Below are 16,358 nucleotides of genomic sequence, written 5' to 3' on the forward strand. Positions count from 1 at the left end.
TTCCCATAACCCAGGATTTTGAAAAACAACAAATACACTTAACACCTGGAAGCACATGTATAGGAAAAAAAAAATCCTCTTGGCTGCAATAGAAGCTCTTTGAAAGGACTTGGCAGTTAGGCATGTTTCTTCTGTCATAACCAAAGCAGCAACTCAGTCCCCAAGTTCGCTTTTTTCCCCTACTGTCTTCATATTTGTGTTTTTCGTGTGTTTGGTAGAAGGGAAGAGAAAAGAGGTGATCTTGTGAACACCCTTTCTTCCTTTTACTTAGGCCTGTTTGCACACAAAACTCACTAAGTATTGCAGTTTGGTTCAGGTGGTTTTCAACCTGAGCAAAATGCCAGACAAACACAGCAGGAAATGAACTCCCTGTGCCAGAAGGCTTCAAGGGAGGCTGACTTCTGGTAATTGAATTCTGAACTGTAAGTTTGCAGGCTCTAGAAAGGAAAGGTCTGGAAAATGTTAGCATCCATCCTTGTATGACATTTAAAGCTAAACCCCTGTTGCCCTTTGCATCTTCTCAATCCTTCTGGCTGATTTAATAGGATTGTCTTGTCTGCCCAGTAAAACTGGGGGACTGTGAGTATGCTAGGACATATGCTAGAATATTGGCTGGTAGCAAGCTGAATTACTACGACTACCTGACCCTTCCCATTTTAAGACTGCATTTCAGCTTCTTATAACTTTGCTATGGTTGGCAATGTGAGTTAATGTTTTGCAAGACGTGTGCCTGTGTCAGGTGTGCAGAGTGAACTGACACCTATCTGTCAGCCAGTGATGCTGGGCAAAGCTACTTTTCCTGCAATCAGAATTCCAGGGGTACATTGTATTGGCAAGGAGAGAGAAAGCCTTGCTTTGTGGCTCTCTCCTCAAAGGCTGAATTCAGACCATACAGCACCAGAGCTGCACAGTAATGCTTTGTCATCATAGTGCACATGTATGGCACAGTCACTCAGGGGACCTCAGTTGTGGCATCTTTTTGTTTCTGTACTCTTAATGCCTCAGGAGGGACGCCCCACACAGGGTACAGGTGTGCACAGGTGTGGGTGTAGTACTTGGACAGTAACTGCTCTTCAGTTCCCAAGACAGCAGGGCAGGTGGATGAGGAGTCCATCACTTCAGCAGAGATTTAGAGCAAGAAGATAGACAAAGACATCACTGAGCACGAGGTCCTCCTGGTCTGAGGTGCTAGTCATTGTACCAAGCGTTCACATGCCTCCTAGGGAATCACTGAATACATAGCTTAATTTGCTAGTTGGTGGAAGAGGACTAATATTTGCTATAGATACAGCAGTTGTCAGGGGATTGCTGAAATATTGCAGTCAAATGGTTTAATAATTGTAAAAGCAGGTTGTTTAATGCAATCTCTTTTATTCACTTCAGTAAACATAATAAAGTATCAACATTGCTAGTGTTAGAAAACTTGATATATTTGGAGTTTGTAGAATTTTTTCCTGCAAAGTCCAAGTTGCTTGTGTTGCTTCATATTACTTCTGATTCCACTCAGCACAGTTCCTTGTACGTGCAGAATACTTAAAAAATAAAAAAAGAAAAAAAAAGAAATTAGTGAGATGTTTAATATAAATTGGTGAGATATTTAATATAGCTTCAGGGCCTGGGAAACCTGCTGTATTTAAAATTACACATTGTGTTATCTCTGTAGTTATTGATGGGAAGGCTGGCCTTAGCATTATTTCTTACATATTTATTATGCATTGTGAAAAGGTTACATTTGGGGCTGGCTTTCCCTGTCAGTAGCTAGTAACTAGTGCTGGGTTTTGGAAGTGCTGCTGTTTATAAGAGTGTGTATTGCTTTTTTACCTACTTCTTACCTTACTGCCCCAGAAGGGAAATAACTTCCTAAATCTCAAGAGGCTGCAGTTTAGTAGTGCTGTGCCCTTTCTACTTTTGTTAGCTTAATTCATCCCTTCCTCCACTCAATGTAAACACTGATTTAAAGGCCCAGGACGACTAATTGAATTGTGGAGCCAATAGTATTTCTGTAGCACAGTTTCAAGTGATTTGCAGCTCATTTAAGGTAATCCCTGTGACAAAATGCAGAAATAAGGAACGAGAGGGAATTTGGTCTTCTCACCTCAGAAACAGGAGTATTTTTTCTAGTGGAACAGAAATCCCATGAATTTATCAAGATTACAAGTAGCTCTTTGCAGGTGGAGATAGAACAGGGCACTATAATGAAAAAGGCATAAGAAAAACTTCTTGCAGATGAAACACTGGGAATGAGTAATACCAACAAAATTCAGTTTTATTTATCTGCATTTTAAGAAACACAACAAATTGCTTCTTGCCAAAAAGAAATCAGCAAACAAACAGAAAAATACTAGCAGGGAAGAAACTTGGTAATCGGATTTTAGACTTGAAAAACATCTAGTAAGCTGTGTTACTCTGCAGCAAAAGCTTGTGTGGCTGCAGATATCACTCTACATTGGGTGAGTAAGCACTTATCTCAAATGCCTCAATTTTGAGGTATTTGATCACGTTTGATTTGGCTATAAGCAGAGAGAGTTGGATCTCTCTCAGCTCTGTCTTCGTTTGTAACTGATAACATAGTAAGTTTTCAGGTGCATAGAATAACTCAGATCACAGAGGGGAAGATCTTCTTAAAAAGAGCTGGGAGGAAAGCCTAACTAAACTACTTTATTTTTCAGGTATCAAAGCAAGCCAAAGAGTTCCTGGAATATGTTTATGAGGAGCCATTGATTGATATCCAGCAGGAAAATCCCATGCTGTACAAGCATGTTGAACCTCTGGCAACTGTTGTCCGGCTGAGACAGCAGCTAAAATCTCTCCGAGCCTACTTGTTCAGCTGCAGAGCTGCAGTGGCTGAAGATCTGCGTAGAAGGTAAGAACCATAGACAGCATACAGCACAAGGATGTAGTTTCCTTGTCATGTTGCTTCCCCCCCACACTTTTTGTTTTTTCTCACAGTCTAGTTCTGAAGGTGTTAGGCATTTAGAAAGGTGGTGTGTTTGTATCTGACTTCCCTGAGCAGCTGGGTTATCCTATGGCAAAGAAAATGATTTTATAGGTTCTGAATATCCAAAGTTGTTCTTGACAGCTGTCAGTCCAGGGGGTCACACACTGTGGTGAATATCTTTTGCTCCTCCTCGGGCTTCCTGGCTGTGTGTGATTATTTTGAGTCAGCTGAGATATCTCATGCTCCTTGCTGTGGCATCACAGTGTAGTAGCCACTGTTGGGACCTTTGAAACACCTCACACTGTGGCAAAGCATGAGAGGGACCAGAGTCAACCACCTGTCCAGTGCTTCTGACTTCTTCTGTGAGATGACCTCACCCAGAGGCAGAGGCCAGATGTAGTCCCCCAGCACATGACCCAGCATGTGATTTATGTGACACCAGAGCAGTTGGGCTCTTTCTCAGTCAGTATCCATGACATGGCTGTGCTGAATGTTTTGTTTATTGGAAAACACATGGTCATAGCACAGCAAAAAGTGTTTTGTATTGCATTTGCTGTGATGGAAATGGTAGTTCTATAAAAAGTGAACTTCATTTTAGAAGTGCTGTATCTTAGTCCATTCAGCTACTTCTGTATTTTTCTAACAAGCTAAAAATTATCAATCTTTTTAAAACCATCAAGCCACAGTTGTGACCTTAAAAAGCCAAATAACTTTTGTTGTGGATCTCCAAAAGAGATGGGGAGATGTCTGTCATGCTGTACTGTGAGGTGAGTAGCTCTGGGCACATGCAGCTGACCTGATGCATCTGTAAGCATTTGTATACCTCAGTTTTTAAGACAAGACTTGCAAGTAGGAAAACCACTGCTTTGAAATTGTGAGATGCTGAAGGGCAAGAAAGCAGGTGGCATCAGTGACTGTATTTTGAGCATGGTGTTTTAGGGACCTGAATTCTCTGGAAGGAGGAGGAAGCTGCACTGGTGCCTTTATCCCAGGTGAGGAGAGCTGGTCTGCCATTTGGTACATAACCTATGTCATTGCTTTGGTGAACTACCTAGAACAAGTAAGAGAAGGATACAGCAACAGGTTTCTGGAGAGTTCTTGTGTCAGACCCACTTAATATGTGCTTGTGTTTTACTACTCAATTTCTATTATTTGTTAGGGCAGCTTACATTTTAAAATTTAGGATGGTTCTTCTTTTATTCTAGAGGATGGAATTATCTTGCAAAGCTGTTTTCCTGTTCAGCTATAATAACTTTTCTATGCCATCCCCTCCAGCAGTGATAAACCTAAAAGGAAAATAAGATTTGTGAAGGCTGCTGTTCAGAAGAAGTGGCAAAAAGGAAGTGATGCTTTCTGATTAATGTTGAAGAAAATAAAAATAATGTTGAAGAACCTCCTTCTCTGGTTAAAATAGAGAAGAAGGCAGGAAACTGAATGGACTTGGTTAAGAGAGTAAAAGAAGAGAGTTCAAATGAGACCTAAGCAGAGAAATCAATAAACTAGAGAAAAAAAAAGGGGGGAGGATAAGAGAAACCCAGGAGAAGGAGATTCAAAGAGGGAAGGGATCTCAGAAAATTAAGAATTAATGAAGAAACCAGGGTAAAGGGGGAACCCCAAAACCTACCTCCAAAAAGGAGAGATGACAAATACTGAGGAAATGGGCAGAAGAGAGAATGGACAAAAATTATCACAGAAATGTGAGCATGGTCTTTTCTTGGAGCAGGGAAGAGAGAGAAAATGTCCCTGTATCAAAATGAAACACCCAGAATGGCAGATGGGGAAACTGGGAAAAAATACTTCAAATGTTTCTTATCTAAGGTTTCCTTTGCACTGTCTCCAATTAAAACTCTCTGTGGTAGATGGAAGGACCCCCAGCCCAGGAGGGGTTTGGTTTTGTACTAGGGAAGCATCTCCAGGACTTATTAAAAGTGTAAAAGGCACTTAAGGAATGTACAAAACAGACCTTAGAGTCCAGCCCCTTCTTGGTCTGTGAAGTGGATTTGGTGGTCAACTGCTCCCTCAGACCTCTCTGAAGAGGTTTGAAGATATGAAAAGAAAGAAAATTTCTTTACCCAGAAGGAGTTATTCCTTGCTCAAAGTGCTCCCAATGGTTTTGCATTCTTCATCTAGTATCCCAGTGTGCAGACATTCACTATCAATGTGATGATTTTATAGAGCAGAGCTAAAAAGTAAACAAAGAAAATATGTGATTTAAATTTTCCTTTGGTTCATCACATGGACAAGTTGCAAGACAAGGAGGAGTTTAAACAGTATGGTGAGACAGCATTCCTAAACTTAGTACTCTTTCCTAATTAGAAATTAAAAACTGGGAGAGAGAATCCAGTTATCTGTCCTGCTCTAAAAACATTCTTTTTCTCCTTGGTCTTCACCTTAATATGTGAATAACTATTAATCACAAGAAAGTGAACACAGCATCTTGAAGACCTGTCAGACCCATATAAACAGATTGAAACAAACTGTTAATATTGCTGTCTACAGAGAACTAAAAACAGACTGATTAATTGTATTGGCACCTTGCTGCCTCTGGGACACTGATAGAACCTGCCTTATTAGGGAAAAGCAGATCACTCTGAGGTTTCTTTTATTAATACTATTTGCATTATCATCTACTTTAAATCTACACCCTGCTCTTCAGCCCAGATCACAAAGTGAAGACGGCAATGAAGTTGGAAACTCTTGGTGTCCTCTGTGAAGACAAAACTGTTTACAGTGCTTACAGTCACTTTTTCTGAAGACTTCCAGATGGCTATAAACCAGGTTAGCTCAGGATCCAGTTGGTTTAAATGTGGACATGTTATTTATATTGTTTGGGGTACATAGGTACTTTAAGAACTTTGAAACTTGGCATCTAGCAGAGAACTCTGGGCTAATACCACATTGTGAACTTTCAAGAAACAAGTGACTAAGTAGAAAAGAAGGAAGGAAGAAAGGAAAAGACACAGAAGAAATCCTAAAAGTAACTAGAAGGCTCGCAATAAAAATGGTCTCATCAGTTCTAGTGATTTATTCTCACCTATTGCTCCACTGTATTCTAAGCTCTTTTTATATTTGCAAGGTGAAAAAATAAGGAACCTGGACTTGGCTGGGAGGTGAAATAAGGCCCTTCACCAGCATGTATCTGCAGTGTTCCTCTAATATTAGCCAGATGAGACTGGCCCTGTTGCTGAGCTCCCTGTTTTACAAGGGATGTTGTTATGCCTAGTGCAAACTAGTGTAACTGTCACCTCCGTATTGCAACACACATTATTTGCCTCAAACATCTTTACTCAACAAGTTCTCACTTGTTTTGATAGCTTTGCTTGTGTGGATGCTGTTCAGGCAAAAACATACAAGACTGAAACCTAGAGCCAACACAGAATTAGTACAAGTGGAACTGTACAGATCCCACCACCACCTGCAGATTGTGAGATGGTAAATGAATGGCACAGGCAAACGTGACGGATTCAATGAAATTGATGGCCAGGAAACAGTGAGAATCTCCAAGTCAATTAAATTAGGAGGGTATTCTGTGAAACCGTGGTGAATGATGCAAGTTCTCTTCTGGGTTTGCTTTGTTCCTGTTGTGATTGAAAGTCCTTCAGGTCAAGGAACTGTCACAATGATTTTTTTGGATGTCTCCAAGTACCTCCATTTCTCCTGTAGGGTAACCCAGGTCAACCTTGGCTCTGGGGAGCCCTCTGGGCTCTCTGCTCTCTCAGCTATCTCTCAGCTATCTAAACTTGCAGTTCAGGTGCTGCTAGCCCAGATACTTTAGGCCAATGACAGTGACACAAGGTAAATGTTCTGTAGCACATTCCTCTATGCATTAGTGCTTGTTGCAGTGCCCTAGTTCTGTAAGTGAATCTGAATGGTGGTGAGAAACTAAATGGAAAAATTTCCCACTTGTTACTCATCTCTGCCTGATACCATTTGTCTGTCAGCTCCAGAACAGCAATGCGTCAGTTTTACCTTAGCAAAACTTCAGTGCTGGATACATTACTTAGCATCTTACAGGAAGACCAAATTAGAGCTTGCTGTTGCTGCAGGAGGTTAAAGGCACACCTCCAGTGCTGCAGACCTGTGGTCCTGGCTGAGCCTGTCAGCACGAAGTGAAACAAGCCCAAATTCAGTAATGCTGAACAATAGAGTCCTGTCACTTCCTACAGTGAGGCCTTAGACATATTGCATCTGACACAGGAGTAGATTACTTTCAAAATATTTGTGTGGCAATTGGGGAACCTGTCTAAACACATTGCAGGAATCCTGACTGATCTTATGCAATCGCTATACCACCAAATACCTCACGTGTGTGAAGCTGGGGCTATGTCATCTTTCAGACCAAGGACAATAGAAGGTCACTAAGTCATGTCCAGACTGTCAAAGGAGACTGTTTTCTCCATTTTCTTTGCAATGGTTAGGCCATCTGGAGAGTGGAAAATTCCACAGTAGGAGAACAAAGACACAATTTGTGAAAGCAGTAAACTGCGAAAAGAAAGTCTGAGCAGGAAAGGAAGAGAAGGATATGGTTTCATAGCACTTGGGGCTCTGAGATAAATTTTCTACTTCTATTGGTCTTGCCATTATTGCATGGGTGATTGGAAAGAGGATAAGAGAGAAACTCAATTCAAAGAGGATATCTGGTTGTCCTAAGAGGAGCCAGTGTTAAGACAAAACAACATCCTAAAGTCTATTCACTTAAGAGTTGGACACGATGATACTGGTGGGTCCCTTCCAACTTAGAGTATTCTGTGAAAGTGAGGAAAGGTGAGAAAATAAATGCAGAGAAGTATGCACAAGCCATTTGTTTTGTATAGGTCCTGCATGCGTGTAGTTGTTGCAGTGGCTGAAATAAAGCATGCCAGTTGATGGAGTTCCTACAAACAGACCACCTCCATCTCTTCGTTTCAACTCTTGGATGAAGTAACTATGTATCCAGAGTTCTTGCAAGTCAACATCTTAAAAAGTCCTTGGCTCAAACTGAGGGGATGGTGTTAAGGTGGAATTTGAGCTTTCATTTCAACTGGAGGTAACAAACAGAGCTGGAGCAATGAGATGTGTGCCAGAGCAGCCAGGGTGGAGGCAATACTGCTGTCTGTTCACATCAGTGGAGGGCTAAAAGCACAGGCCAGTGCTCTACCATGATAAGCATACAGCATGCTAGGGTTTTCCATCGTAAGTCTTCGAGAGGACAGGTAGGTCTTTCAGTTCACAGTAGCATTTTCCAGTCTAGGGGCACACCTGCATCTCCTTGTCAAAGAGATGAGTAATATTACATCCCTTTCACAAGGGTAGTTTCCATTCACTTTTTGAGACTAGGTTTGCTTTAAAAAAAAGGTAATGATTTAAAAATAAGTTCCTGTTAGATGTGGACACCGTGTTAAGTATGACTTGTGCCATTTTTATCCCAATGTTTTTATATCAGAACTTCCAGCAGCAAACTGCAAGGATTCAAAAGTGCCTGACAAAATCAAAGAGCATTTTCTTATTCTTAAATTCAAGTTAATTGGAGTATGTAAGGTATTTTGATTTCAAAATGAAACTGTGTGCGTCTAATTCTCTGCATTCTGCTTTTAGTAACAGTGTTACTTGATTCCTAAGTTTGATTTGTATTAATTCTTGTCTTTCACAATGTTCCCATAACCTTGCTCAAGAAACCACAGAGAAAGGAGGGTTGAGGTACTGCATTTTAGTTAAAAGTTTATATACTGGTTTGGGATTGCTGATGGATGATGAGAGTAACTGTTTTAATATTGGGATGCTCATGGGGAATTTCCTGACAGGATGAAATAACACTTTACCTGGACATGCTCGCTAATAAATCTAGCACTTAGTGTGGGCTGAAGATATGTAGGAATGACTGTTCCCAGAGCATAACCAGAAGAGTGTTCATACCTCTTGAATGTGAAACGATTCACAAACACATTTTTAGACAAATCCATAGAATTAGAAAAAAAGTATTAATCTGTTATAATACCATGAGAATTAAATAAATAAGCAGTGGGACGTTTCGCTTTAAATTCATCCATTTATTAATATCTTTTGACTTTAAAAAATCACAGAGTTTCCCAGGGCCCTGCTTTCCTGAGTAACTTTTGTTGGTTGGAAAGTTTGGGATCTACTCTCCCAACAAACTTCCAAGAGCTAAGATTTCCAAGGAAATACAAAATCAAAAGCCTGAACATAACGATGGCAATTAGAAACACTGCCAAAAAATCCTACCTTTTCCCCTCACCTGTGATTCCGTTCTCTACTTAAATTAACAGCACCCATATCAAATGTATTGCAAGAGATATTATTTACCCTGCCATGTGTATTTGGGATAACTGGCAATTCACTGATACCCCTCTGTGCTTTTAAAACCGAAGTGTAACCCTGAGAAGTTGGAGCTGTCAGTGAGATCTGGGCACATGCAGGTCCTACCCGTCTGCTCCACATGCGACCGCAGCTGGTGGAGGTGCACGGGGAGAGACCTCAGAGGGCATCTCACTCCTTGTCTAGGGGCAAAATATACAGGAACAGCAGTAATCAGCGTGTGCTGGCCTGTCACCTGCTTTGGTTTGCAGCGTGGGGCAGTAGCTCCAAAGTGAGCTGTTGGTGCTGTAAGTTACAGTGCCAGGGAATGAACTGTGCTGTTTGAGGAAATGGACTTAGTACCCATGGTGCTCTGCCAGCTGTGGGTGTAGCAGCTTCCTGCAGAGAGGTGGAGAGGTGGCAGTGTGCTAGACTGGTGCATCTGCGTCCCCTGTGAGTCAGAGCTCAGTCATACAGTTCCCAGCCTGGTCAAACAAGACACTCCTGGCTGGCACATGAAATGGTGGTGCCAGCTTCCCCTCCCATCCTAGGTTTCAACAGGCCTTTTAGTACAAAGGAGATTTGGTTGTGCCCACCTGCCAGCAAACTTGATTGCTTTTGATTGCTTTGTAAAAAGAAGAGTTCCTCCTGCTTATCACGTTTGTACTTTGGTTATAGTGTCAGGCATGGACAGATTAATAGGTTGTAGCTTTAGCAGAGCTGTCAGGGTATTTAACCCGTTGAAGAAAAATTACCTAAGCTGATGATAAACAGGCTTTAAATGCAGAGCAATTACTTAGTGCTAACAAAGCACCATGACTACACACTTTGTCCAAATGCAAAAAGCAAAGTCTTATCAGTGGTTCTGTTTGCAGGAGGACACTAAACGATAACCTTTGTTTGTGCAAATACTTACCTGATAAGATCATCCAAAAGGGAACAGATGAAATTTCTGGTTCTGTCTTGACTGAAAGTTATATTTCAGATTACAAAGTATCAAACAAAAAAAGAGTAATAATCACAAACTAAGAATGCTCAATTCTCTCTTTTATTTGGACCAAAAGTCTCTGATGGTGGGTTTCTTTCCTGCTTGCATTGATTGCGTTTATATCTAGGACATAACAATAAAGCAATTTAGAGACCTTTAACCAGTAGGACTTTGGATTTCATTGTTCCCGGGAACTGGCAAAGCTAGAGGGCTGTTTAACATTGAAGTTGGTTTGTTCACTTCACCTAAAACCTGACTAGGAGCCAGGGCTTACAGGACTTCAATCCTGTGACTCATCAATGGTGAAACTGGTCCAGGAGTTTCCAAACTGTGAAGGCTTAGAAGGTGCTTTTAGCGCGATGTGCTCTTGATACCATTTGCCTCTCCAGGGTCACAGGTCACACTCTGAAGCAGCAGAGGTTTGAGTTTTTATTGTGATAAGTCTTAACATCTTGCGTTTGACCTCTGTTTAGCTCATTCCAGTTTTTTTCTGTGTTAAGGTTTGACTGAAAGGAATAAAAGCATTTACTGAATGCTTTTAATTGACCAACTTTAAAAAAAATCTAGTTAGTTGTAGCACATCGATCAAGAGATTTACAAAACTGATGTCTATTATTTTGCTTTCAAATAACTAATCAGAGATTTCCCATTTGGTGTTTATAAAGGACCTTTATATCAAGGGAAAAATAAAAGGCAGGCACATGTTTTGGTCTTTTTGGATCAAGGTCTTGTATTAACCCAAGCACGCTCAAAGCTCATGATGCAAACCTCATGCAGAAAGTAAATAAATATTTTCTAGTAAAGTGTTTCTAAGTGTAGTTATCTTAGCCTGTTGTGTAGTCTGTGTGAGATTTTTGAAATTAATGTGATTTTAGGTTGATCTGGATGCCTTGAAATACTTTGTCTGGACACTAATGCAATGGCATGGTGTTTGTGTGAGCCTCATCTCACCTGCTGTTCTCTACTGACTTTGGTTTCCTCTGGCCAATTTCAGTTGCAGATGACAGAGGGTTGGAGAGGGCATAGACTCTACTTTCCTACTAGTTACATGAGAGGAGGTGTGCGGGTTGAGAAGCAAGAGGCTCTGAATTAGTCCTGTGTGCCTACTACTGAAAAAGACTTTATATAAGCCATGACCTCATTAGGCTCAGAGAACCTGTGCAGGCAAGCAAGACGTCGGAAATGAGCCATCAGTCATTTTCTTGCTCACTGGACTACTTGGTCTGTGTGGATGTCCTGCCCCAACTGATTTGCTTGCATTTTATGATGAATTTTTTTTGAAAATGTGTTTAAGTTGGATATTTCGGTGTCTGTTATATTCTTGTTACCCACCCACTAGAGGCTCACAAAACCTGGCAATGAACAGATGAGGTTTTGGGAGGTGGCTTCGCCGGTTACATTCAGGTAGCTCTTGAGTTTTGGTTTTTCCTTCTAAATGGGACTAATAGAAATTTTCTGGATAAGATCTTAACTGCAGACATGCAGCACAGCAAGATGTGTTTTTGAAGCAGTTGCTCAGTTCACCACAGGTGTGGTGAAGACAATTTATATGACTGGGGGCCGAGCGTCCTCCTTTTAGGCAGTTTCAGAATTTCACAGTTGTGGGGCTGTATGCTTTCCACCTCTGGTGTTGTGGGCAAGTGTTGAAGGCGTGGTTTGCACCTCTACGTGTATTGGAAATCATACAGGAACTGATCTGGTTGCTTCATAAGAAGTTTTGTAAATGCTGTTGTATTTGTGAGCTTTGGCTGCTCAGCTGTTTCTCTGGGGACAATTTTAATTTTTCGAGCCAATAGAAGAACTGGAAATCCAAAGCTGGACCAGTCTTACTGAGGGTTTTTTTATGCCTCAGTTTCCATAGCAATGGAAATAATCACTCCTCTCACTTGAGTGCCAAGCATGTGTGTGTATATATATGTCTTGCATAAGACTGGGAGGGCAGTACCTAATTCTTTTCCTGGAAATAGATTTGGAAAGGAGGAGGTGTGTTGGATGCCTGCTCTGCAGAGCTGTTGCTGCAAACTAACATGTCTTAGGGAAGGGGACAGGTACAGGGATAGGATGTTTGTCATTAGGGCCTATACTGGCTGAGACTCACAAGGGAATTCATGAGTTTGCTTTTCATCTGCACACTTTTTATTAGGAGCTAGAACTTGCAGGAAATAAAATGCTGTCCTTGAAGGCAGGGGAATGTGATGTTAGTCATCGATACTAAGTCGTTGACAGTTTCTGCTTTATGGGCTATTCAGGCAATTTCCTGAAAAAGGAAATCTTTCATTAGCTAATTGTTTTCCTTAGCAGTGCTGTAAGGGCATCAGCAAATAATGCAGTTCCTGGCAAAGCTGCACCACTGCTTAGTCCCTGTCTGTGTGATCAGGGGAAATTTTAATGAAAGAAATTCTATCTGAGCTGAAAAAATACTAATGCTTCAAAATGCTGTTCAGAGTTGACTCATTAGCAATCAGTTTTAATAAATCTGCCATATGCAAATGAGGAAACCCAGTGTCATATGTTGTCTGATATCTGGATTTTGACTGTTTTCGAGTGGTCTTTGACATTGTGCCAAATGTATTATGAAGGTGTGATGCAGCAGAACCACTGAAACACATTCACCTGTAAAAGGAGCAATGGATATCACCAACAGAGCTGAAAGGGGAAAATGGCAGTATCCTAGGGAGGGGAAAGGGAGAAATGGCAGTATCCTAGGGAGACTGCAGCTGAGAATTGGGTGGGCAGAGTGAATGTGCTTGGTGGGTGAAAAGGTGCAAGGGCACAGTCCAGAAGAGTGCCTAAGATGGGCAGTACTCTGTTGTCAGTGCCTTGCTTGCAGAACTTTTCTCCTTCCACCCCAATAAAGCTTAATATTTTTTCAAGAGTACAAAAGGACTTATGAGACTTTGTACCACTCACCTTAACAGCGATGGGAAGTCCTAGGCCCTTCAAGACAGCTTTGAAAGCATCAGTTTAAGGTGGTTGCTTAAGACAACTAGTGGAGTACAAGGAACTGAGGTGTTTTCATTATTTCTTAGATTTTCAGTGTTCTGTGGAAACACTGCAGTTGGTAGTCTTAGCCCTGTTGATCAGTGTTTCAGCTGATTATGTTGTTGCAACTTCTAAAATATTTTCAGTGAGTTTGCTATGTGCTTTCTCATTAGTCTCACATCGTGATCATGTAAGTTCATATTGGCCTTTCAGTATCTTTGGGGGTTTTTTGAACATACCCAGTGATCTCTCTGTTCTCTGCCATTCAGTTCTACCATTACAAACCAGTCTTTTCCAGAGTTTCATTCGTGCATTTAATAATATCAAGAATTTAATTTCCGTATTGCCTTAAAACTACCTGATTGTTATGTAGGAACAGAGTTCACAAGAGAGCACACATGTAGTGTGAAATAGTTTCACCTCTTGAGATACTTGGTTGCTTTATTTGCAGAAGTGATGTGACTCTCCACTCCCCAAAATACCTTAGTGTGGTGTATTTGTTCTGTGTGAATGGAAAAATAAAAGTTGGTCAGGTGGTTGTTTCTCTGTGTGTGCATATGAAGATAGATGTTTTAATTAGATGTACTTTTTCTCTTCCTTACATCTTTATGGCAGATACATAGGTTTTCATAAACTTTTTAAGCTGATATCCACTTGCCTTTACAATGTCCTTTTTTTTCTCTGTGATGTTACTTTAACCCAGTTTTTCATTTTATTGCCAGTCACTCTCATTAGGATATCTCTTCCCTGTTCAGGTTTCCGTAATTTAGCTTTACTGAATAGATCTGTCAGTGCATAAGCAATGGTCTTGCCTGAAACCTTTGCTTATTTTAAGGTAAATAGTGCTTTCTCAAATAAGTCATTACAAAGACTACACCAATACATATATTTCTGTATACAAAAGGTAATTGATATCAATCAACTTCATGTTGCAAGAACAGTCTCTGCATGACCTTTTTCCCAATATAGTTATTTCAGTTACAAAGCCATAAATCATGTCTGAAACTAACTATTACATCTTTGTAGCAGACCAGGAATCTTGTACTAAAATGCATAAGAAATAGTTTTAATTAATACTTTCAATACTTTAAATGAGTTATTTGGTTTTATTGCTGGATTGTTTAAAGAAACACCATCTGTGCTGAGGAAGAGCTTTCAGTGGCTCTAAACGTCACTGTACATGACCTGACAATTGGAGAATGACACTGGTACAGCATTTATTCTTATTGTGGAACTGTTGTGCCCATGTGGAATGCTGTAATAGCAGCTGATGCTTAAAGGGTGACATAATTCCAGTTTCTGACAAGCTCTCTGTCCAGCACCATTGTTCTGCAGCTATTTGGTGGGGAGAGGAAACTTCTGAGTTTCCCAGTCAAAAAGGTGACACACATCCATTTTTCTCTTTTCCAGGATCTTTCCCAGAGAGTATCTTCTCCAGCAAATCCATCTTTACTCTCTTGCAGACCTTCAGCAGGTAAGTGTCCTCAATTAATTCTACCTGTTACACATCAAACCTGTTCTCACCTTCAGTGCTAATTGTACATTCCTCTTCTAGCTAATCGTGGCATAAATAGCTGTACTTCCAAGTCACCCCTGTCGTTTATAGCTTAGTATAAAATGAGTTAACAGGGACATTGGTTAGGGATGAAAGAGAGAAAGCCTAGAGCATCAGTTTCAAATGGGGTTGGGAAGAGACTCTGAAAGAAAACTGTAGTCTGCAAAGAGAGCTTTGCTCTGAGAAATTTTCATCTGATCAATGAATTCTCATCTAAGTCTCAGCCTGCAGGTGACAAGTAGTATTTATCTCTTTGCTTGAAAGAGTACTTATTCAGGAATTTATGAATTTGTACAGTCCCAAGTGCAACATGATTATTTACAAAGTGTGCTGGGCGTTGCCACAAGGGGGGGGGCAGGAACCAACTTCCCCCCCAAGAACCTCAAAAACCTCAGCAAGCCTGCTACACAGAGTTAAGCTATGCAGTGTTACCATGACAGATGTGACCATGGGAGAGGTAATGTGCCAGCAAAATGTGTCTTTGCATTGATATTGATTAACTAAGCAAGGACCTTTCAGTACGTCTGAATGTAAGAATTTTATTATGTAACAGATTAAATAAGAAGGATTTGGAATAAAGAGCTGAAAACAGAGGATAGGGAATCTCAGGTGAATGTGCTGCAGTGCTCAAATGACAACGGAGGAAGCAATGAGGTGAGATGTGCTGGCTGACATGGGGACATCTGTGTTCACACTCTAAAGCTATTGCCAGTGACATGTAAAACACAGTATTTTAAGCTTCTTTCACCTATATTTCCCTTCTCTAGTGGTGCCTTTTCTGCAGAATAAGGGTAGCATAGTTCTGGACGTTCAGCTGACACATTAATTCGAAGTAGTTCACATGCCCCTCGGAGATGGGGACTACAGAACAACAGGAAACATGGCTTTTGTTGGCTGGTGAAGGCACAGAGTAGAAATGATGCCATATATAAAATAAAAAGGCCAGTCGCCTGAGGTCTAAAACTGTTTCCACAGCTTTTCAGCATGTTCTGCTATCTCATCCTTAATAATCAAGCCATGAAAAAGCAACCTACTTAACTCCAGAGCTGCAGTCTCCCTGGTGGGCCTGTCTATTAGCCCCCAGTGCTTTGTAAGCTGCTTAATCAGTTCCTAACATTGGTAGTAGATATTTCAGAAGCAATCAGCAGCTTATCAAGCACCCTGGGGGAGGGAGGGAGTGTTGAAGTCACAACTCATGCATTGATTTAGCAGTTCCCTTTGACATGTTTCTTTGTATTTGTGTTTGCAAGACACCTTCTCTTCCCCTGAGGGCTCCAGTCCCAAACTTATCATATTTACAGGCAATATAATTTGATTACCATTTCTGCTGGGGTGGGTTAAATTACATTTACCTTTTAGTCTAGCTATATTGTGTTGTCAGCATGGAGAGGGTTTTCCACATTTCAGAGGTCCCAAGTTTGACATCAGATTGCCTGTTTTTGTCAAAGTGGAACCAGAGTGGAAAAGAGAGGAGGGCCCCATTGAGAAAATCCAACAACCAGATAAATACTAGTACTCTAAACAGCCCTCTTCCTCCTCCCTGCTTTTCCCCTTACTGCTTCTTTCTCCTGATTGCTCATCACTTTCCACTGACCTGCAGTTTG

General features: G+C 40.9%; 1 protein-coding gene across 1 annotated transcript in view; it reads left to right on the forward strand.

Annotated features, from left to right (window-relative positions):
- PLEKHM3 (pleckstrin homology domain containing M3) overlaps nt 1-16,358 on the forward strand; it is an 86,809-nt gene that overhangs the window by 36,845 nt on the left and 33,606 nt on the right. Inside the window, exons 5-6 of the mRNA XM_032694070.1 lie at nt 2,670-2,863; nt 14,610-14,673. Coding sequence (XP_032549961.1) covers nt 2,670-2,863; nt 14,610-14,673 — 258 coding nt within the window. The remainder of the gene's footprint in view (nt 1-2,669; nt 2,864-14,609; nt 14,674-16,358) is intronic.

This window comes from Chiroxiphia lanceolata, chromosome 7 (genome assembly GCF_009829145.1).
Source record: "Chiroxiphia lanceolata isolate bChiLan1 chromosome 7, bChiLan1.pri, whole genome shotgun sequence".
In the NCBI taxonomy this organism is placed as follows: Eukaryota; Metazoa; Chordata; class Aves; order Passeriformes; family Pipridae; genus Chiroxiphia; species Chiroxiphia lanceolata.